The following is an 18,939-nucleotide window of genomic DNA, read 5'->3' as shown; positions in this document are numbered from 1 at the left end:
ATTTATTTTATTTTTACAAAACAAAAAATATGACTAATTAAGTATTATTTTTTGGTAACAATTTAAATAAGTTTGCATGAACCAAATGAATAATAAATTATTTTTATTTAATTTAAAAATAAATAGTCTGTAATAAAATCATGTTGTTTTAAGTGTTGATATGAGTATTTGTTATATATTGCCACAAAAAATAAAAATAAAAAGTAACATGTGATATTTGAAAATCAGTTGAAATATGTCTATCTTTATTTCTATTGAGAATCAAATTGAATGATACTCACAAATAAACAACAAAATCAAATATGATGTTACAAAAAGCACACTCATCCATTTTTAACCATATTTTCTTCCTTCATGATTTTAATAAAATTATTTATTAATATACGGTTATTTAATATATTTTGCTTAATTAATATACTTATAAAAAGTTGTATGAATAAATGTTGAGCATATACAAAATATATTTGCATTATAAATACTCATAACTCAATTTGTACCTACTATGATTCTTCAATTGTATAAATACAAATGTTACATTAGATTGCTTATAATAGATATAATTTCAAAATCATACACCATTTAAAAAAAGTAAAGAAAAATATAAATGACAAACACTTAGTATTAAATTTGTCGGCAGTAATAATTTTCTCACGTAATTAACCGTATTTCATTTCATGACAAGAACATGATTAGAAACATACAATGAATTGAAGAAAGTAACAAAAATATGGTCAAATTGATTACTAATTATTTCTTATAAGAAAAGAAAAACGTCAAATTAGTAGCTAATTGTAATGATTATATTAAATGGGAGTAAATCATAGTAATTAGTTGTTGGATTAGGAGGTTACGTATTGGAAGGTGTTAGTTGAAGTAATATTTAAATTTGAAGCAAGTTAAGAAAACAAAGTATCAACCGAAACATTTAACAAAATCACAGTAAAAAAACACTCGTCTGAATTTTGATTTATCTAAACTGATTAGTTTGAAAAGCGCTTCTTCTAAGTTTCCAATCCAACCACTGAGAGAGAGAGACATCCCCTCCGACATTTTCTCTATTCTTTAAGCAAACTCTTCCTCTTCATCTGAATCTTCTTTTTCAGATCTCTTTTTCTTTCTAGGGTTTCTCTTTCTCTGCTATTTATGATCACTCTTTGACACGCTTCTTTCAACAATTCTCCTGCTTCAACAATTTCTTCATCTTTGGTTCGTATGTTTCTCAGATTTCAACTGTTTTGTTTTCGTTTCGAATGTGTTTGATCTCAATTTTTTTTGTAGATTGGAGCAGTTTGCTTGGATCGAAGATGGTTGTTTCCGGGCCAATTACGCCTGGGCAGGTGATTGTCTACTCTAATTGTTTGATTTCGAGGTTCAATCTTGAATTGCTTATCATTAATTTTGGGATTAATTATAGTGAGTGGTGAATAATGTTGTTTCTGATAATCTGTGATAGTGTTCTTAGTTCTGAATTTTGTGATCTGGATTTGTGAATTTCTGTGATGGTTTGTTTTTACTTCAATGTGAGTGGCGGTGTAAAATATGAAAATGAAAAAAAATAAAAATTGAGTATGTTGACCAGGTGTATAAGAAAATTAGATCTAAATCTTATAATTGTATTGGGATGATGTAGACAATTTTCTGATGGAGCTTTGTTTATTTTTGCCTTCAGGTGTCTTTCTTGCTGGGAGTTATTCCAGTTTTTGTTACTTGGATATATTCAGAATACTTAGAGTACAAGAAAACCTCCTCTCCTACTAAATTGTAAGTTTTTTAGCATTGTCACGGGAGAGCAAATTGTTGACTTTAACTGGTTAAATTTTATTAAGTTAGTTAGTGGAATTTATGTATTAAATAGAACTTTCTTGTCTTCTGTTTGGCTGTTTATTCTTGTGATTGGATTGATGAAGTTGAAGAGGGTGATCATAGTGTTTTAGATGAAATTTTGTGGTGCCACTTGATGGTATTTCAGTTTTGATCTATTAGGAAAGGAGAAAATCTATTAGTTAAATCTTTGATAACGTATTTGGGAATCAACAGTGATTGTTGAATCGAGTATATTTAGTATTTACATATCAAGTTTAGGACACCCGTGTTACTTACAGCTCTGAATCTGCACTTGTGTCTTTGTTTTAAATATATAATAATATGTAAATTACTAAATGGTTCATAGTAGTATATTTAGTTAAACCCGGAGCTTAAGATTAGATGTTGAGTAAACCTTTGAACTTTGGATACCAACCAGTAGGGGTCTGTGGAGTAAACATACATGAACTCATGTCTCATGTGATCACTAAAACTACTAATATCCTGCAATCATATTGAGAATTTGGTATTAGAAGATTTTGTGGCTTGAACATTAACACCTACTAATATGGATGATATGTTTTCCTTTCCCATCTTGGATCTATTTATATTTTTGTTTAAGCTACTAGAACTGATTTAAGTAATCACTTTTTTCAGTGATGCACCTTTATAGTTTGAACTTCCTACTTTCAAAAATTGAATTTTGTGCACCTGTATAAAATTACTTTCCGCAAATATTTTCTAATTCTGAACAATTCTCCTGGTGAACTGCAGTCATTCAGATACTAATCTTGATGAGTTGGGGAAGGATACAATTAAGGAAGATGATCGGGCCATTTTGCTGGAAACGGGACTTACAAAATCGGCATCAGCAAAATTCCATGCATCATCTGTCAAAATGAATTTGATTCGGTAATTTTCTCTGAAGTGCAATACCAAGGGGTTCTTTTAAGTTTTTTACTTCTGTATTTTATGATCCTTACCATTTTGCTTGCTATGTCTAGGTTCTTGACCATGGATGATTCTTTCTTGCTAGAAAATCGGGCAACTCTGAGGGCAATGTATGTCATTGTTTTGTAAATTACTAAAATATTATATGTTCCTTCCACTCCTGAATACTGAAACATATTGGCAATTTTTTATAGGGCTGAGTTTGGGCTGATTCTGTTTTATTTCTACATATGTGATCGAACCGACTTGCTTGGAGCTTCTACAAAGGTACACAAATACCACTTAATATATTTCCACTTGTTTTTGATCTGCCACTTGAAATACTTTTATATAGTAAAGTGATTTTCTTAGAGAGACTTGTTCCATGACAATTTCAATTTTTGTATGATTGTTTGTAATTGTTTGATTTCTCGTTTTAGTTCTCACACTTTTTGTTGTTATTAATGCTGAGTTTTCTTTAAAATATTTATGTATGAGTTCTTTTAGAAATGTTGCTAACCTTGGAAATAACTATTCAAGTGATTGAAAAGAAAGCTATCTCATAAATGTCCATCATGACTAATTTTCACTTTGTCGATTTTACAATAGCCCAGTTCACAATTCATTATGTTTTAGTGTGCTTGGGTGAGTATTGGCAGACATGATTATGTAAAATTGAGTTTAAGGTGAAGTGAGTTTGACGTACAATTTGGTGCAATTTTTTCGCAAAATAATTGGTGCAAATTTACACAAAAACTGCTTTTAATCACTTCTTGTTCAACCAAGGTTTGGCAGGAAAACCAATTTTGATGTTTAAAAACAAACATGATATTCTTAATAAAACCGCGTTTGTTCCATGTAGAAGCAAGTTTGGGAAGCTCAAACGCTCCCCCAAATATCCAATTAGACTTATACACTTCGATGCTGCTTTTTTTTGTTCTATATCTGTTACTGCTTCTTCATCAGGGTTCGAAAGATATATGCAACAATTTTTTGTTCAATCAAAGCTATCAGACTTGTTTAGATATATACTGCAATACGCGCTTGATTTTGGAAAGATTATATCCACTGGGTCTATATAGAGATATTATTGAACGGAAAGTAGTCTATAGATATTATTTTCTTACTTGCTTTTCCTTCTTTTTTTGGACAGAACTATAATCGGGATCTTTTCATTTTCCTCTTCATGCTTCTGCTTATAGTTTCAGCAATGACTTCTTTGAAAAAACATAATGACACATCATCATTTTCTGTACGAAGCATGCTTTACCTTAATCGGCATCAAACAGAAGAATGGAAAGGATGGATGCAGGTGGGTGCTCCTTTTATAATGCTCTGAAAACATGTATATAGAGATTCTATATTTTTGCTTGCCTCCTAAAAATTATGGTTAAAAGTATTTATTCTACCTTATCTGTTCATTGACATTTTATTTTTCAACTGACATTGTTTTACCTGCTGCAAAATGCCTGATGTGAAAAATTATCCGAGTTCGATTTGGATTTCTCATTCTTCTGTCTCTTTTGTTATTTTTTTACCGTTTCTTTTGTTACTTCTTTAGTACATGGATTATGATTTTATTCCATAGCCGTTGCCAGGAAGAAATTCTGGAATACTGAAGCTATTTGATGATATATCATGAAAATTGGGGCTTTTAGTGAATAAAATGAAACTAAAGTTGATGCAGCTCAATATACTCTTGGCGTGTATTACTTTCAAAATGCCATAATTTATCCAAACTTGCTCTTTTTTTTTTTTTTTTTTAATAATATGGCTTTGAATTTGTCAGCCACTTCTAACTATTTGTTCATGTTATTGTTCCGCGTGTTCAGGTCCTTTTTCTAATGTATCATTATTTTGCTGCAACGGAGATATACAATTCAATACGCGTTTTCATTGCTGCGTATGTTTGGATGACTGGGTTTGGCAACTTCTCCTATTACTATATCAGAAAAGATTTTAGTCTTCCTCGCTTTGCTCAGGTAATATAGATTTATTGACCCTGAGTACAATTTCTATTTTACTTATATTTTTTCAGGCGGTGTTGTCCGTTGGCTGTCCTTGACTCGCTACTCTTTTTGCTTAAATAATGTACTTAACTCATTAAAGTGCCTTGCAGATGATGTGGCGACTTAACTTTTTTGTGGCCTTCTGTTGTATCGTGCTTAACAACGACTATATGCTCTATTATATATGTCCAATGCACACGCTTTTCACTTTGATGGTGTATGGAGCATTGGGTATATACAACAAGTACAATGAAGTTAGATCAGTAATGGCTGCAAAGTTTGTGGCATGCTTTCTTGTTGTGATCTTGATTTGGGAAATCCCAGGATTCTTTGAATTATTCTGGAGCCCATTTGCATTCTTTTTGGGTTAGTAATACAAGTGACTTGGACTTCTCTATATCTGCTTGTTTTGTTGTTGTGACTTTCCTCACCAACTTGTCATACTTGAGATTGCCAGTTGGTTTCACTCTACTGATTCACAGCCTCAAGCCAGTTTTTTCCATCCATGGCCCCTAAATATACTTTATACTTTGGATTGTATAAGCTCTATCAAGCTGGTATGCTTTTTACTGCAAGCTCATAATTGTAATCTTCATATTGCAGGTTATACTGATCCTGCAAAGCCTGATGCACCCCGAATGCATGAGTGGCATTTCAGATCTGGGCTTGATCGCTACATCTGGATAGTTGGAATGATTTATGCCTACTTCCATCCAAATGTAATATCGTATACTAACTTGTGTTGTAGTGAGTATTATTTTAAAGTGATATCCAGCTATTTTGAATTTGACATATTTTACCATTTCAGGTTGAGAAATGGATGGAAAAATTGGAAGAGTGTGAAATCAAGCGAAAAGTAACAATCAAAACCATCATTGTGTCGATTTCTTTATTTGTAAGTTACATTGTTTCTTATTATAAAACCGTATGCTTAAATTATTAATGGTTTTCTCTTCTCTGTTTTATGTTACTTTAATTTGCGCAGATGCATTCATGTAAACCAAAAAGACTAAGCAAGAACATTTCATTTTCTTTTTTCTGTCTAGGTTGGGTACTTGTGGTATGAATACATATACAAGTTGGACAAAGTTTCATATAACAAACTTCACCCATACACTTCATGGATTCCAATCACGTGAGTGTTATCAATTTCTCTCTTACCTATTTGCATGTTCTTCTTGTTTTATTTGTTTCCTTCTTTTCTAATTGAAAGATAGTTATTCTAGAATCATGAAGGATAACAATTTTTCCAGCTCATTGGTTTTTTAATTATTGTTATTATTTTTCAGCGTTTACATTTGCTTGAGGAATTTCACTCAGCACATACGGAATTTCTCTTTGACCCTCTTTGCGTATGTTTTCTTTACCATAATCCTTGAAATTCCATGTTGAGGGGTTTTGACGGGTTTTGCTTTTATTTGGTAACACCTATTTTCTACTAATATTTGTTTCTTAAATTCCCCCATTTTCTGTATGCATTATCAGGTGGCTTGGCAAAATTACTTTGGAGACTTACATTTCACAGTTTCACATTTGGTTGAGGTGTGTATGCATATTAATCTTTTATATTCTTTCACTATCCACTCGGCCTCAATTAATTTGTAAATATGGGAGTGGGTGTGGTTTCTTCTGTCTCATTTGGATGACCAGCCATTCCCTGCATTTTATATCTGTGATATATCAAGAGGGCTATGTAATGCAAAAATACAGTAATCGACAATTCTGAAAGAGTTGATCTAGTCGGTTGAGATATATGCTTAAATAATTTATGTATTATATATCATTCACGTGTTTCATACTTTCCGACTTAAGATTAATGAATTGAAAATATTATGATACCTAATGATGATGACCCAGATTGATAGACAAAAGCCCACGGCTAAGTTTTAGATTTCTTAATCATGGTTGGTCTCAATACTTGCTGAAGTCGGTCATGAATAGAAAAACTTCTCAGGATGTATGCTGTTCTGTGTCTTTTGTTGTTTTGTTTCTATAATATTTCTTTGTATATTGGATTATAAACAATTTGGGAAAATTATAATGGTTCAAAACATATGAAAGAACTATCCTTTAGTAAGACGTGTACTCATAATTTCCTCTTTGCATACAGATCAAATATGCCAAATGGACAGCCCAAGTGGCTTCTTTCTTTTATCCCACAGTATCCTATGCTCAACTTCATGCTTACTACTGCTTTATACGTCTTGGTATGTTATCCTTATTTTAGCATCTATCTAGTTTTATTTATCTTCAAGTTTCTGGAAAGATGTCGTTATTAAGTCGCACTTTTGTGCTGCAATGCAATCTTGACATTATTTTGCAGGTATCTCATCGACTTTTTGAATTAACAAATACCCTCAAGACAGTGTTCGTACCCACAAAAGACAATAAAAAGCTTTTGCATAATTTTATTTCTGGGATTGCTATTTCCGTTTCTTTATACTGCATCGCCCTTATTCTACTTCAGATTCCTCATTCAACGGTAAGCCTCTATTTGCTGCATGAACGATTTCTGGAAAATCTTGAGCAAGGATAATTACTATCTGTATTTGATTTTTCTTTGATACTGATAGGTTTGAAAATGAACACCAGATAGAGTTTACGTAGACAGTTCAATTTGAAATGACCACGCGGAAGGAAGCTAGGTGGATTAAAATAAGTACATAGAAATGTGAGACCTCATTTTTCGCCGTTCCTGTAATTGCATCAGATATAAATATTGGCGTTGGTTTGTTTTGGACGTTGGGATATGGAAGGGGGTTAACCCCAAAAGGAATTTAGACCAATTTTCTGTAGCTTCATTTGTGCTTCACACGTATAAGGAGGAAAGAGTAGGGTCGTGTTACTAATTTGTTGTCTTGGCTACAAAGAAATTCAAGATTCATTATTGCCTGTTCATGTTCAATTTCTGTTCTATTTTTTTACTTGTTACATATGTGAAGGATAAGGAAATATATGTATATTCATTTTGACAATCTTAGCGGAAACGCGTTGTCATACCCTTGTAACAATAGTTCTGTTTTTTGTTTTTTCAATACAAATGTTTTGTTTTCGAAGTCCTTAGTTGGCAGTGTTACCATTTAATTGCGAACCAATACTGCTTAATAGTGATTGAAAATCTTCCGGAAGTAAATGCAAAATGGGTATGAAAAAATATAGCAGCAAGTTTTTGTGTGACCTCTGGCGGGTCGAAAAGATAACTTGTTGAGCTCAATTCTGCATTTATCTTTTGTATGACCTTTTGACCTATGGCAGAAGCCTCAACAATTACTAAAAAATACAGTGAAAGAACAGTTTACAAGTTAAAATCACAGCTGCAAATTAACTCATATGTCTCAATGTTGGAACAGACTACTACTATGATCTACAACAATGTGATGCAAGGAAAAAATGACAGACCATTGGAGATCATTTTCTTGCATCACAAACAGAAATAATATAAAACAATTTTTTAATATTATAATTTATAACAATTGCTTCCTGTGAATATAGAGACAGAGAACCTCAGCAGGTGCAACTCTGCCTAGTATTCGTCTTCAATATTTACCAAGAGATGGATCATTTTCTGTTATTACCCATAAAGTTAATGTCGTTAAGTTTGTTTTCCAATTGGTATGATCTTTCAATCTCCTGTTCTTTATTCACCTATGTATGTTTTAGCCTTCAATTTAGGCTAAGAAATCCTGCTTTATGTGTGAAACATATTTACATCAAGTGCTATTGTATGTATGTAAAGAATGGGAAAAATCTAGTTCCAAATTCAATGACTGCCATAACTAAGTTCAACAAAATGTTAAATAAAATGGTTCTGATCATAAAAACAAGGTGCCAGCAAGTGGCTATGTTTACCAAAATCCTTGTTCTGAATATTCCTCTACAATGAATATATTGTAAAGTTCTGCCATATATTAGATGGTGAGCTAATGTTGTTCGATGGTGAACCAAGGTTGCACATCTGAAACATGTATTCATGCCTAAGCTTTCTTTGCAAATGCTTCTAGACCAACGGGACATACCCATGCTGTTGCAAAACTGTTGTCAATGAATTTAAGCCAGCATAGATAAAATCAGTCTGGGGATGGGTCCTGTCACCCGTTATAAATACATGCACGCCATTCATGAGTTCGATCCAGCTACAACCAGGTCTCTTCTTCACATTTTGTTGCCTCATTGTGTGTCTCAACTCAGATACTTCTTCGTATCGACCCACCACTCCATAAACATTTGACATCAACACATAATTTCCACAATGACCTGGCTCGAGTTCAATTACTTTACTTGCCGCGATCTCAGCCAAGTCTGTATCCTTGTGGACACGGCATGCTGCTAGCAAAGCCCTCCATCCGACAGGATCAGCCTTAAAGGGCATTGTTAGCATTAAATCATAAGCCTCCATGAGTTTCCCTGCTCGACAAAGCATGTCAATCACACAGGTGTAGTGTTCAATAGATGGAGATACACCAAATTTTGAATCCATTTCTGCCAGAAACTCAAGCCCTTCCTTCACCATGCCAGCATGGCTGCATGCAGATAACAATCCAACAAAACTGATTTCGTTTGGTGCCAATTGAGCTTGACACATACGAGAAAATATATCTAATGCCTCGTCGCCATAACCATGCATTCCATAACCAGTGATCATAATGTTCCATGAGGCAACATCTTTCTCCGTCATGATATCAAAAACCATGCGAGCATCTCTCATATTTCCGCACTTTGCATACATGTCCATCAAAGCATTATTCAATAGAACATCATCAAACTCGTTGGTTCCTCCTTCCTTCCCCAACTCATTTACAATCATATACCCATGTATCTCTCTACCATGCATCAAAGCTGCTAGATGCGTGCAAGCTGGAAGTACTGCTGTAACTGTAACCAAATCAGGCTGAACCCTATTGCCTAGCATCCTATCAAAAAGCCCCAAAGTTCCATAATGATCACCACACCGTTGGTGAACCGATATAATCGAGTTCCATGAAAAGATATCCTTCTCATCCATAACCTCAAACACACGCAGTGCATCACTGGCATATTTACATTTCCCATACATATCAATCAGTGCATTCGAAACAACAACACTAGACGCATAACCCATTTTCGTAACAAACCCATGAACAACTCGTCCATTGTCTAAGTCTCCTATCACAGAGTATATAGACAAAACACCAGTAACTGTAAATTTACAAGGAACCACCCCATTTTCCGCCATCCTCCTAAACATCCACAACGCCTCTTCAAAGCATCCAATCTGCGCATACCCATTAACCATCGAATTCCAAAGCACAACATCTCTAACAGGCAATCCCTCAAACACCTCATATGCATCCACCACCAATCCAAATTTCAGATAAGTATTAACCAAAGCACTTCCAACAAAAACATCCAACTCCAACCCAAGTTTAAACAACAACCCATGAATCTTCCTAACCTCAAAATCCTCTGCAGAATCACCACAAGCTCTGATCACACACGGGAACGTAAATTTATCAGGAACAATACCCAGATGGCGCATTTGCTTATAAAGACCAAACCCATGTTGGGGAAGCCCGTTTGAAACGAATCCAGCGATGATTGAATTGTAAGCAAACACATTTTTGTCATGATGGGTAGGGTAGTTGAAGACTTTGAGGGCATAGTCGATGAGGGTGCATTTGGAGTACATGTTGATGAGGCTGGTGATGGCGAGTGGGGATGAAAAGAAACCATTTTTGAGTAAATGGGAATGGAGTTGTTTGCCTTTGGAGAGGTTTGTGTTATGGGCACATGATTGAAGAGAGGTAATGCATGTTCCTATGTCGTATAAGGTTGAGAAACAGCGAGTGTGTTGTTTTGGGAGGACAAGTTTTGAGATTGTTGTCACATTCATCTATGTGCTTTGCTTAGAGCATGGTGAAAGAATCTTACATCATTGTTGTCACAGCATCAGATATGGCTCAAACGCGAAATTTACAAATGCAAGAATTTATTTTTAGCAGTTACACCCCCTCAAATTCAAAATATTTAACGATAATACCTAGACTACCCTTAACCCGAGTTTGAGGAAAATCTCAAAACACATCTGCTGCATTTAATTTGTTAAAAAATAAGAGACTAAACCGCAAAATTCTATTTGTTTTGGATTTGATTTAAAAACTATTCACTTACATGATAATAATCTGAATTATGAATTTGACAAAAATTAATTTGTCTCTCACCGAAATCATAAGACATCATTTTTTTTATTGAAAAGAGGGCTAAAAGCCCGAAAGAACAAACTACGAAAACACTATTTTAGGAGTACTAATACCAATCTCATCTGCTTGAAGAATATGTACAAGGTCTTCTGAACACACATCAAAAAGACTATATTCCTTTTTCAAAGTGAAGTTGCGCTTGGCTAACGCGTCAGCTACTATGTTGTTCCCATTACGATGAGTGATCCGCTTTCCTTTAATATCTTGCACCACTATCATTGAATCTACCCGAATTTCTACCTTGGTAAATCTCATATTTTTAGCCAGCTTCAATCCTTCGTATACTCCTTAAATCTTAGCCATATAAGCACCTGTCAACTGAATTCACACTCTCACCATATCTCTCGGGTGTTAATGTGTTTTACACTTAAAATTCACAATATGTCATACCATACTATGAGTTTGAATAAATTCTCTTTCGATATTAAGATGCATGATACACATGATTTTTGAGGTCTTTATGGTTGTAACGGGGCTAGGGTTAGGGTGAGATAGTTTTGGAAAAGTAGGCTACGGTTCAGAGTCAATAGAAATATAGAATCGTTATCTTCACTATGCTTCTTTTTGCACAATTCCTTTAGAATCAACTGTTATCGAGGATTCGACTTTTGGGTTTATCTTTATTTTTGATATCCGCTGACTTGTCCTTCTTTCGATTTTTCTTTTACTCTTTTTATTTTCAATTTGATTTTTCAAACTTTCATCTTTTCTTTTACTTCTCTTCTTTTTTCTTCTCTCTTTTTTTTTCCAATCATCATGTGTTCTCATTTGTACTAACTTTGGGAACCTCACAGTCTTACTATAGCAATTAATGTGAACATAGTTAAACTCCAACCAATTCATTCCAAAAATAACATCCATTTGGTGCAAGGGTAAACATACCAAATCCATCATGCAACTTTTAGCATACATAGTCAAAGGGAAACTCAAACAGACTAACATAGTAGTCACATAACCATTAGCCAGAGTATCGATCACCATACTCCCACTGATAGAAGATAATTTCAAACCCAACATAGTTGCACATTCATGCGAAATAAACAAATGAGTAACACCATTAACAATAATAGCAATCAACTTAACATTGTTAGTAAAACAAGTACCTCAAATCAAGTTGTCCTTCTTAGAATCTTCTGAACCACTCAAAGAAAACACTCAATCGTTACAAATATCACTCTCATTGTTTTCTTAGAATACAATAATAAATTGATAGTTTTGGTGATAAAATTCACAAGATGAGAAATTATGAATTGTGATTTGGAAAAGAAAAATGCATCATTCTATGAATTCAGAGGTTTTTTGAAACCTCAATCTCTTACCCTCCTCCTCTGGCTTCAGATTTTCATCACTTTTAATACTCGATTCTCCTGCACTCTCTATCAACTCTTCAACTTGACGTCGCCCTGTTAACCTTTCAAAACAAAAAAACTCAAATAAGAATTGTTTTTTACTATCTAGAAGAGACAAAGAAACATAACCTAAAGGATACAGACAATGTATCATCATAAGATGGCAAGTTAAACTTATTTCACTAAAATATTTGTAACAAAACTATAAACATTGTCATATACATCAACTCTAGTACCTAAGGACTTGCTACAAAACTTAAAATTTTCAAATACATAAAGTTGGTAAAAATTTAAAACTTGAAACTTAAAACTCTAGCATTTTTTATTGAGTTAAAGATTAAAAAAAAGTATTGTGGTGATAGTGATCCGTAAAAATAATGAGTTTCAGTGATAAAATTCACAGAAGTTGATAAAACTTCAACACAATTTTTATTTGGGTTAATACCTATTTATCCCCCTGTCATATGGGGCCTTTTCGAAAAAAAACCCCGTAAAAAAAGTCAAAGTAAAAGTGACAAAACACATGTTGAAATAAAAAATAATAGAAAAATATCAAAAACATTGATTCATCAGCATTTTTGGTGACTTGGTCTGTCAAATGTTTTAAGAGAGACTTTTTCCAAATGTTGGAGGAATCCATGTGACTTTTTTTTACAGGGTTTTTTTTCTTCGAAAAGGCCCCATATAGTAGTGGTTAAATAGGTATTAATCCTTTTTATTTTAGTGAATGATCCTCAAAAGCTTTCTTTGACCAATCTCGCCAATCTCTTGTCCCTCGAATTCTTTACTCATAAATGTGTAAATTCTTTACTAACAAAATTCTACATAAATTTTAAATACAACCATACCAACTTGACCCTCAAGTGTCAAGCTAGACAACAAACTAACTTGACCCTCGGATATCAAACTAGACAACATTCTTTATATCATTTTAATGAATTTAACAATTCAATTCCCTATAACTCATACTTAAAAGATTTTTTATGATTTAAAACATTTTATTCTCAATAATTTGTTTAAATTCATAATATGCCTTATCATATTACATTGACAGTCTAGCATGTTCTATTACTTCTCCTTCTCCATTATGAAAAAAAAAGAATTATAAATTAATGTAAAAAATTGAAAAAACAATAATAATTAATAGTAAATAATATGACTAAAAATAAATACTAATATTTTATTGAAATTCTAAAATAACCTATATTTTGAGATACTAAAGAGCTTATAGCCATAATTAAATAATGCAACAAATATTTGAAGGCGTGTGGTTACTTTATTCATTCAAGGCACTCTAAAAAAATTAAAATCATTTTAAAAGTGATATATCAACTTAAATTCTATTTCTTTTGGAGATGAGTGTTTGGCCTTTAACTTTCCACAATTTTATCCATAATCCTGATCACATACTTTCTAAAAAAATAACTAAAATATCACCTTGTGATTAAACAAAATCAAAACATGCAAAGACAAGAACTTCAGTTAATTCCATAAATATAAAGTGTCACCTCTAGAATTCTTCCATTTGAAATAGTAAAGTTATGACATTGTCTCTACACCTCACTTGTTCCACCTAGAATATAATTTGTTAGTTACACACCATAATTGTTAGTTTATTTGAAATCCATTAAATTCAATCTAAGAGAGAATTGAAGTTAAGTATGTTATGAAAAAAACCGGAGTAATTATTAGCTATGATTATTATAAATAAAACCTACATACAAAATATATGATGTCGCCCATTCAATAAAAGGGAGGGACAATATTGGCTAGACATATGATAAGTGCTACTGGGAAACTACCATCCAACATAAATATCTTGCTCCATTTTTAAAATAAATAAATAAATTAGGCATATGACTAAAGAACCAAATAACTTATGTTTGGCATTCATCCTTGTGAGATATTGGATCGAACTCTAGTATGGTCGAAGGGTAACTTCTTGGTTCGACAGGATTAAGCATGAAGTCGAAGATTGTTCACATGCTTATGTCGAAGATGCGAGGGTTGTTAGCATGTTAAATTAGGTTTTAGTGTTTAAACCCTAATTTGTTAAATTAGTTTGTTTATTAAGTTGGCTTGTGTAATGGGCCTTATGGAAAAAGCCCATTAGTATGTTAGGTTTTATTATAAATAGCATACTTTGTTCTTGATCATTAAATTAGGTTTTATTAAGTTCTCTCATCATTGTACACAACAAATCCTAATCTAGGGTGAGAGAGGTTATTTGTGATTCTTGTAAACTTGTAATCTTGTTTTCTAAGAGAAAGTAAAATAATATCAGTTATAACCAATTCTTGTGTTCTTCTTCTTCCTTGTTCTTTATTCTTCCCTTGCATTATACTTTGTTCTTGACATTGAATTCACAACAAATTGGTGCGGTGAGCGTGGAGCAAATGCCTTCAACAAAATATGAGATTGAAAAGTTCACCGGAGTGAATGATTTCGGTCTGTGGTGCATGAAGATGAAAGCCCCACTGGTTCAGCAGGGTTGTTTGGAAGCGTTAAAGGGAGCAGCGACTATGGACGTTGCGTTAACGGAATGAGAGAAGACATTGTCGAGTTGCAAATTTTTCCACTGTATGCAGTTGATAAAGCTGCATGAAGAAAGCTAGTTTGTTCCCTTGATGTTGTAGAGTTAGATCCAAGGTGGAGATTTGTGAGATATTGGATCGAACTCTAGTATGGTCGAAGTGTAGCTTCTTAGTTCGACAAGATTAAGCATGAAGTCGAAGATTGTTCACATGCTTATGTCGAAGATGCGAGGGTTGTTAGCATGTTAAATTAGGTTTTAGTGTTTAAACCCTAATTTGTTAAGTTAGCTTGTTATTAAGTTGGCTTGTGTAATGGGCCTTGTGGAAAAAGCCCATTAGTTAGTATGTTAGGTTTTATTATAAATAGCATACTAGTCTCTCATCATTGTACACAACAAATCCTAATTTAGGGCGAGAGAGGTTATTTGTTATTCTTGTAAACTTGTAATCTTGTTTTCTAAGAGAAAGTAAAATAGTAGCAGTTATAACCAATTCTTGTGTACTTCTTCTTCCTTGTTCTTTATTCTTCCCTTGCATTATACTTTATTCTTGGCATTGAATTCACAACAATCCTTGTTAAGGATCGTAACTATTAAGTTCATACAATTCAGTATTGTTATTTGTAAGGAAATCAAAATTGTATGACTATGTATGTCTCTTTTACCACATTCTGTAATTTCTAATTTTGCATTAATATATAGTCTATTGTCCTGCCTCACTATAGTCATATTACCTGGTTCACAAAGAACCTATTAAATGAAACCATATAAAAATCAGAAAATTCTAATGATGTTGTTTGCATTTAATTTTAATGTAAAATCACATCCATCAAGATTTTTTGCACAATCTTTATATCCCTGATCTGTTCAGTGGAGCCCTTTTCATACCCAAAGCTAGAGTTAAAGGGAAACATGTTGAAAACACAACAACCATTGAAATGACAAAACATAAAGCAGCAAAGCCCACTGCTACATGTGTACCTTTCTCTTCAGCAAATCTAGCCACAATTTTAGATGTCCTACTATCTCCAAAGCCAACTAATTTTTGCACCAAACTTGCCCAGCATAGCATAAGTCCTCTAGCCTTCTAATTTCACCTTCAGCCTGGTAAAGAGACAAGATCCCGCGGATTACTGCTTTGCCACCATCATCACTCTCTACTGAATCCTTAACAGCTATTTGCACAAGATCTTTCTGCAGCTGGTTTGCAGCTCTTAAGAGTTGAACAACATTTGGGGCCTTGTTTATCTTTTTCTTCCAATAAAGTGTCTAACCTTAATCAATGTGAACCTCCACAAGTCAATCAACCAGTATCCGACGCATGCTTTGAGTGATATCTTGTTGAACTGTTTCCATTAAGTTAGGATAAGGCCGTCTCGACATCTGAAAATGAAACGTTTGATAAAAAAAGCTTAGCAAAAAAGGTGAAATCAAAGAGAAACTTTGGTAGAGACAACAATGATAGGGCGCTAGCAGGACAAACCTCAAAAATGCACATGTGGTCATATAGTTACCGATCAATCAATAAAGTCATCAAGAGGCAAGAAACTAAACTATTTTACTTGAAATTTCATACATGTATAGGACTTACCACTGCTTTAAGATTAGATCCACAATTTCACACATAGTCTACAATATTTGAATAAAGAGTGAGCAGATCACGGTAAATTAGTGAGCAAGTAAATTAGAGCGAGTATGAATAGATTACCTCTGGCTTGAGATCACGGTGGGCAACGCAATATAGCTCACAATAAGCTACCACACTTAATATCTGAATGAAAACATGAGGTGGTCTGAATGTCTCCAATGACAAAATTGGAAAAGTAATGAAAACAAAAACCTCCTTTTAGTTAGTTCCATGTTTGCCGCACAAAAAAATAAAAGTTGGAGATTATTGTTACCTAGAAATAATCTTATCTAGAAATTCACCTCCTTTGTATAATCTCTGTATAGCATAAGATATAGTAGCAGATTAGCTCCTAATTGATTGAATCAATTGACAACTTTCATTTATCTACTTAATTAATACAATGTCTTCAAACAATCAATATTAAATATATTTCTTGAGAAGTATACTCCGGATATAAGAAAAGTCGTTAACTTAACAAAAATAACACTTGTTGGACTTGGGAATTATATTATTAAATCAAAGTTCATGTTTTTCAGCGAATGATGTTTAATTAATATATTTATAAACAAAATTTTCCAACTACATCAGAATCTAAGATGATATTGGTTTACCACGATAATGCAAGAACCGATAGGAGGTTGTGAAATGAAAGAACCAAGAGGGGATATGAGACATGAGAAAAAGGATCGATCGTGGATGATGAGTGTGGGAGTACTGTGAAGATGAAATAGTAACTGCTTTACTTAAAAGAAGAGAGAGTTGGTTTGACTGAATTTAAAAAAAAAAATATTTATTAAAAAAAATAATTAACAATTTTGAAACATGTTTAATGCTAAACAACACCACACAGATGAGTAGCGAGTAATAAGGATAATTAAGGGTTTTAAATAACACCTAATTTTCTTATATAATAGATAATAAAAATTTAAAAGTAAATGACACAAAGATGATTTTGGAAATTATATTTATTTAAATTAATTCAACAATTTTGTAATTAAGCTGGACTAGAAGGACAAAAACGTAACTAAGGCATATAATAGTTTGTTGTCTGTTCTTTCTTGTAACTTATATTCAGATATAGACAAACATTGCATTGCATACTGCAGCTTGCACAATGCAGTCCATTACACATAATGAACCACAAACGATCTGATCTGTCTGGCCAATCAACAAGATCAGAAATGACGAGGATTATTCTCAATTGAACACACGTAACTGTATTATTTAGGGGTGGCTGTATGATCTCTTGAACATATTTGATTTACCTGCAACTTTTTGTAGGAACGGTTAAGAATTTTTACTCACCCCTTCTAATATGTTGTCCCATTTTCTACAGTTTTTTTATCGTTAATATAAATTTTTAAAATTTTTAAATTAAAAAGATACAGTATCCGCAGATTCGGTCCGTCCTAAATAGACCAAAGTTGTAAATTCACCCTCTAAAAATATCTGTTTAGTCTTGTTCAGGGGCGGATCTATGTTGTGGGATTTGGGGGCTCTTGCCCCCACAAGCATAATAACCATGAATACTAAATTATGTATATTAATTTAATGTTTAATTAATGTTTTTGTCAATTTCAAAATAAAAACTTGCTCCTACTAATTAAAACAACACAATCTGCTACTTAAATGTTTTAATTATACTTTACCTAAGGTTATTTTTAAAAAAAAAGTCTTTTAGTATGAGTTTTAAAACAAATACATTAGATTATCTATTTTATATTATTTTTATAAATATAGTTGAAAGGGTTAGGTGTCAAATATTTTATTAATTTTATATTGTTTAATAACTCATAAGTTTAAAAAAAAATATTTATGAACTTTTTATTGAATGGAAAAATTGATTAACATTGTAGTTAACATTATTAAAAAATATATTATTGAAGTTTTATTAAAAAAATTCTATTAATATCATAAATAATAATAAAATATTCTGCTATCATCCTAAAATTAAGAATATCCAAATATTTTTTTTCTCAAAAAATTCTATTATCAATTAAGAGAGTGAAAGTTTCTTCAATAAAAAGTAAAATGGATTTCAATTTTTAACTTTGTTTATTTTAACAAAATCTGTGATTAATTGAATTACAAATATAAAAATAAATTCATAGAAAAGAAGATATTATGTTTACTTTCTTTAAACATTGATAATATAATATAATTCATTCACAAAATAAAATACAGATAAAAAACATTTGTAATTTATAAAAGTTCAAATTATTTTATGAACATTTAATTTTATCTTTTAAATTTTTCTTGCCCCCATCTACAAAATGTTCTAGATCCGCCACTGGTCTTGTTTTCATTTTTTTTCAGAATTTTGCGGGGCCGTGTGGTACCCTTGATATTTCTATTAACGACTAATGACGTGTTTATATTAATATACTGAAAGACTAAGATAAGGCAACAAATGACGTGGCTTAGTACCATCTACATTTCACTCTCCTTT

General features: G+C 32.6%; 2 protein-coding genes across 3 annotated transcripts; one reads left to right on the top strand and one right to left on the bottom strand.

Moving 5' to 3' along the window:
• Positions 1–929: 929 nt before the first annotated feature.
• Positions 930–7,798, top strand: LOC131603071 (protein REDUCED WALL ACETYLATION 3-like). Of its 2 annotated transcripts, none has more exons than XM_058875321.1 (17): positions 930–1,206; positions 1,289–1,337; positions 1,670–1,761; positions 2,578–2,715; positions 2,808–2,864; positions 2,949–3,021; positions 3,887–4,045; positions 4,566–4,715; positions 4,853–5,108; positions 5,346–5,461; positions 5,551–5,637; positions 5,789–5,877; positions 6,032–6,094; positions 6,228–6,284; positions 6,853–6,949; positions 7,066–7,224; positions 7,316–7,798. In XM_058875321.1, the coding sequence occupies exons 2-17, from the start codon at positions 1,305–1,307 to the stop codon at positions 7,319–7,321; spliced, it is 1,632 nt and encodes a 543-aa protein (XP_058731304.1). In that variant the 5' UTR covers positions 930–1,206; positions 1,289–1,304; the 3' UTR covers positions 7,322–7,798. The 2 variants fall into 2 exon arrangements, with proteins under 2 accessions (XP_058731304.1, XP_058731303.1); XM_058875320.1 differs by having other exon boundaries at positions 1,279–1,337.
• A 109-nt stretch (positions 7,799–7,907) lies between these two features.
• LOC131603070 (pentatricopeptide repeat-containing protein At3g14730) lies at positions 7,908–10,767 on the bottom strand. The gene has a single exon (XM_058875319.1). It carries the CDS (start codon positions 10,609–10,611, stop codon positions 8,740–8,742), a length of 1,872 nt encoding a protein of 623 aa, XP_058731302.1. The 5' UTR covers positions 10,612–10,767; the 3' UTR covers positions 7,908–8,739.
• Positions 10,768–18,939: the final 8,172 nt, after the last annotated feature.

The sequence above is a fragment of the Vicia villosa genome, linkage group LG5, assembly GCF_029867415.1.
Source record: "Vicia villosa cultivar HV-30 ecotype Madison, WI linkage group LG5, Vvil1.0, whole genome shotgun sequence".
Classification (NCBI taxonomy): domain Eukaryota; kingdom Viridiplantae; phylum Streptophyta; class Magnoliopsida; order Fabales; family Fabaceae; genus Vicia; species Vicia villosa.
The sequence above is the reverse complement of the archived record's forward strand: the minus strand, read 5'-3'. Positions and strand labels throughout refer to the sequence as shown.

Bases quoted from the DNA above. Each gene is read 5' to 3' on its own strand.
- LOC131603070 (XM_058875319.1), bottom strand. From the start codon at position 10,611: ATGAATGTGACAACAATCTCAAAACTTGTCCTCCCAAAACAACACACT.
- LOC131603071 (XM_058875321.1), top strand. From the start codon at position 1,305: ATGGTTGTTTCCGGGCCAATTACGCCTGGGCAG. The intron at 5,109-5,345 runs GTTAGTAATACA...TTCATATTGCAG, and splicing joins CCCATTTGCATTCTTTTTGG to GTTATACTGATCCTGCAAAG. The intron at 5,878-6,031 runs GTGAGTGTTATC...ATTATTTTTCAG, and splicing joins ACTTCATGGATTCCAATCAC to CGTTTACATTTGCTTGAGGA.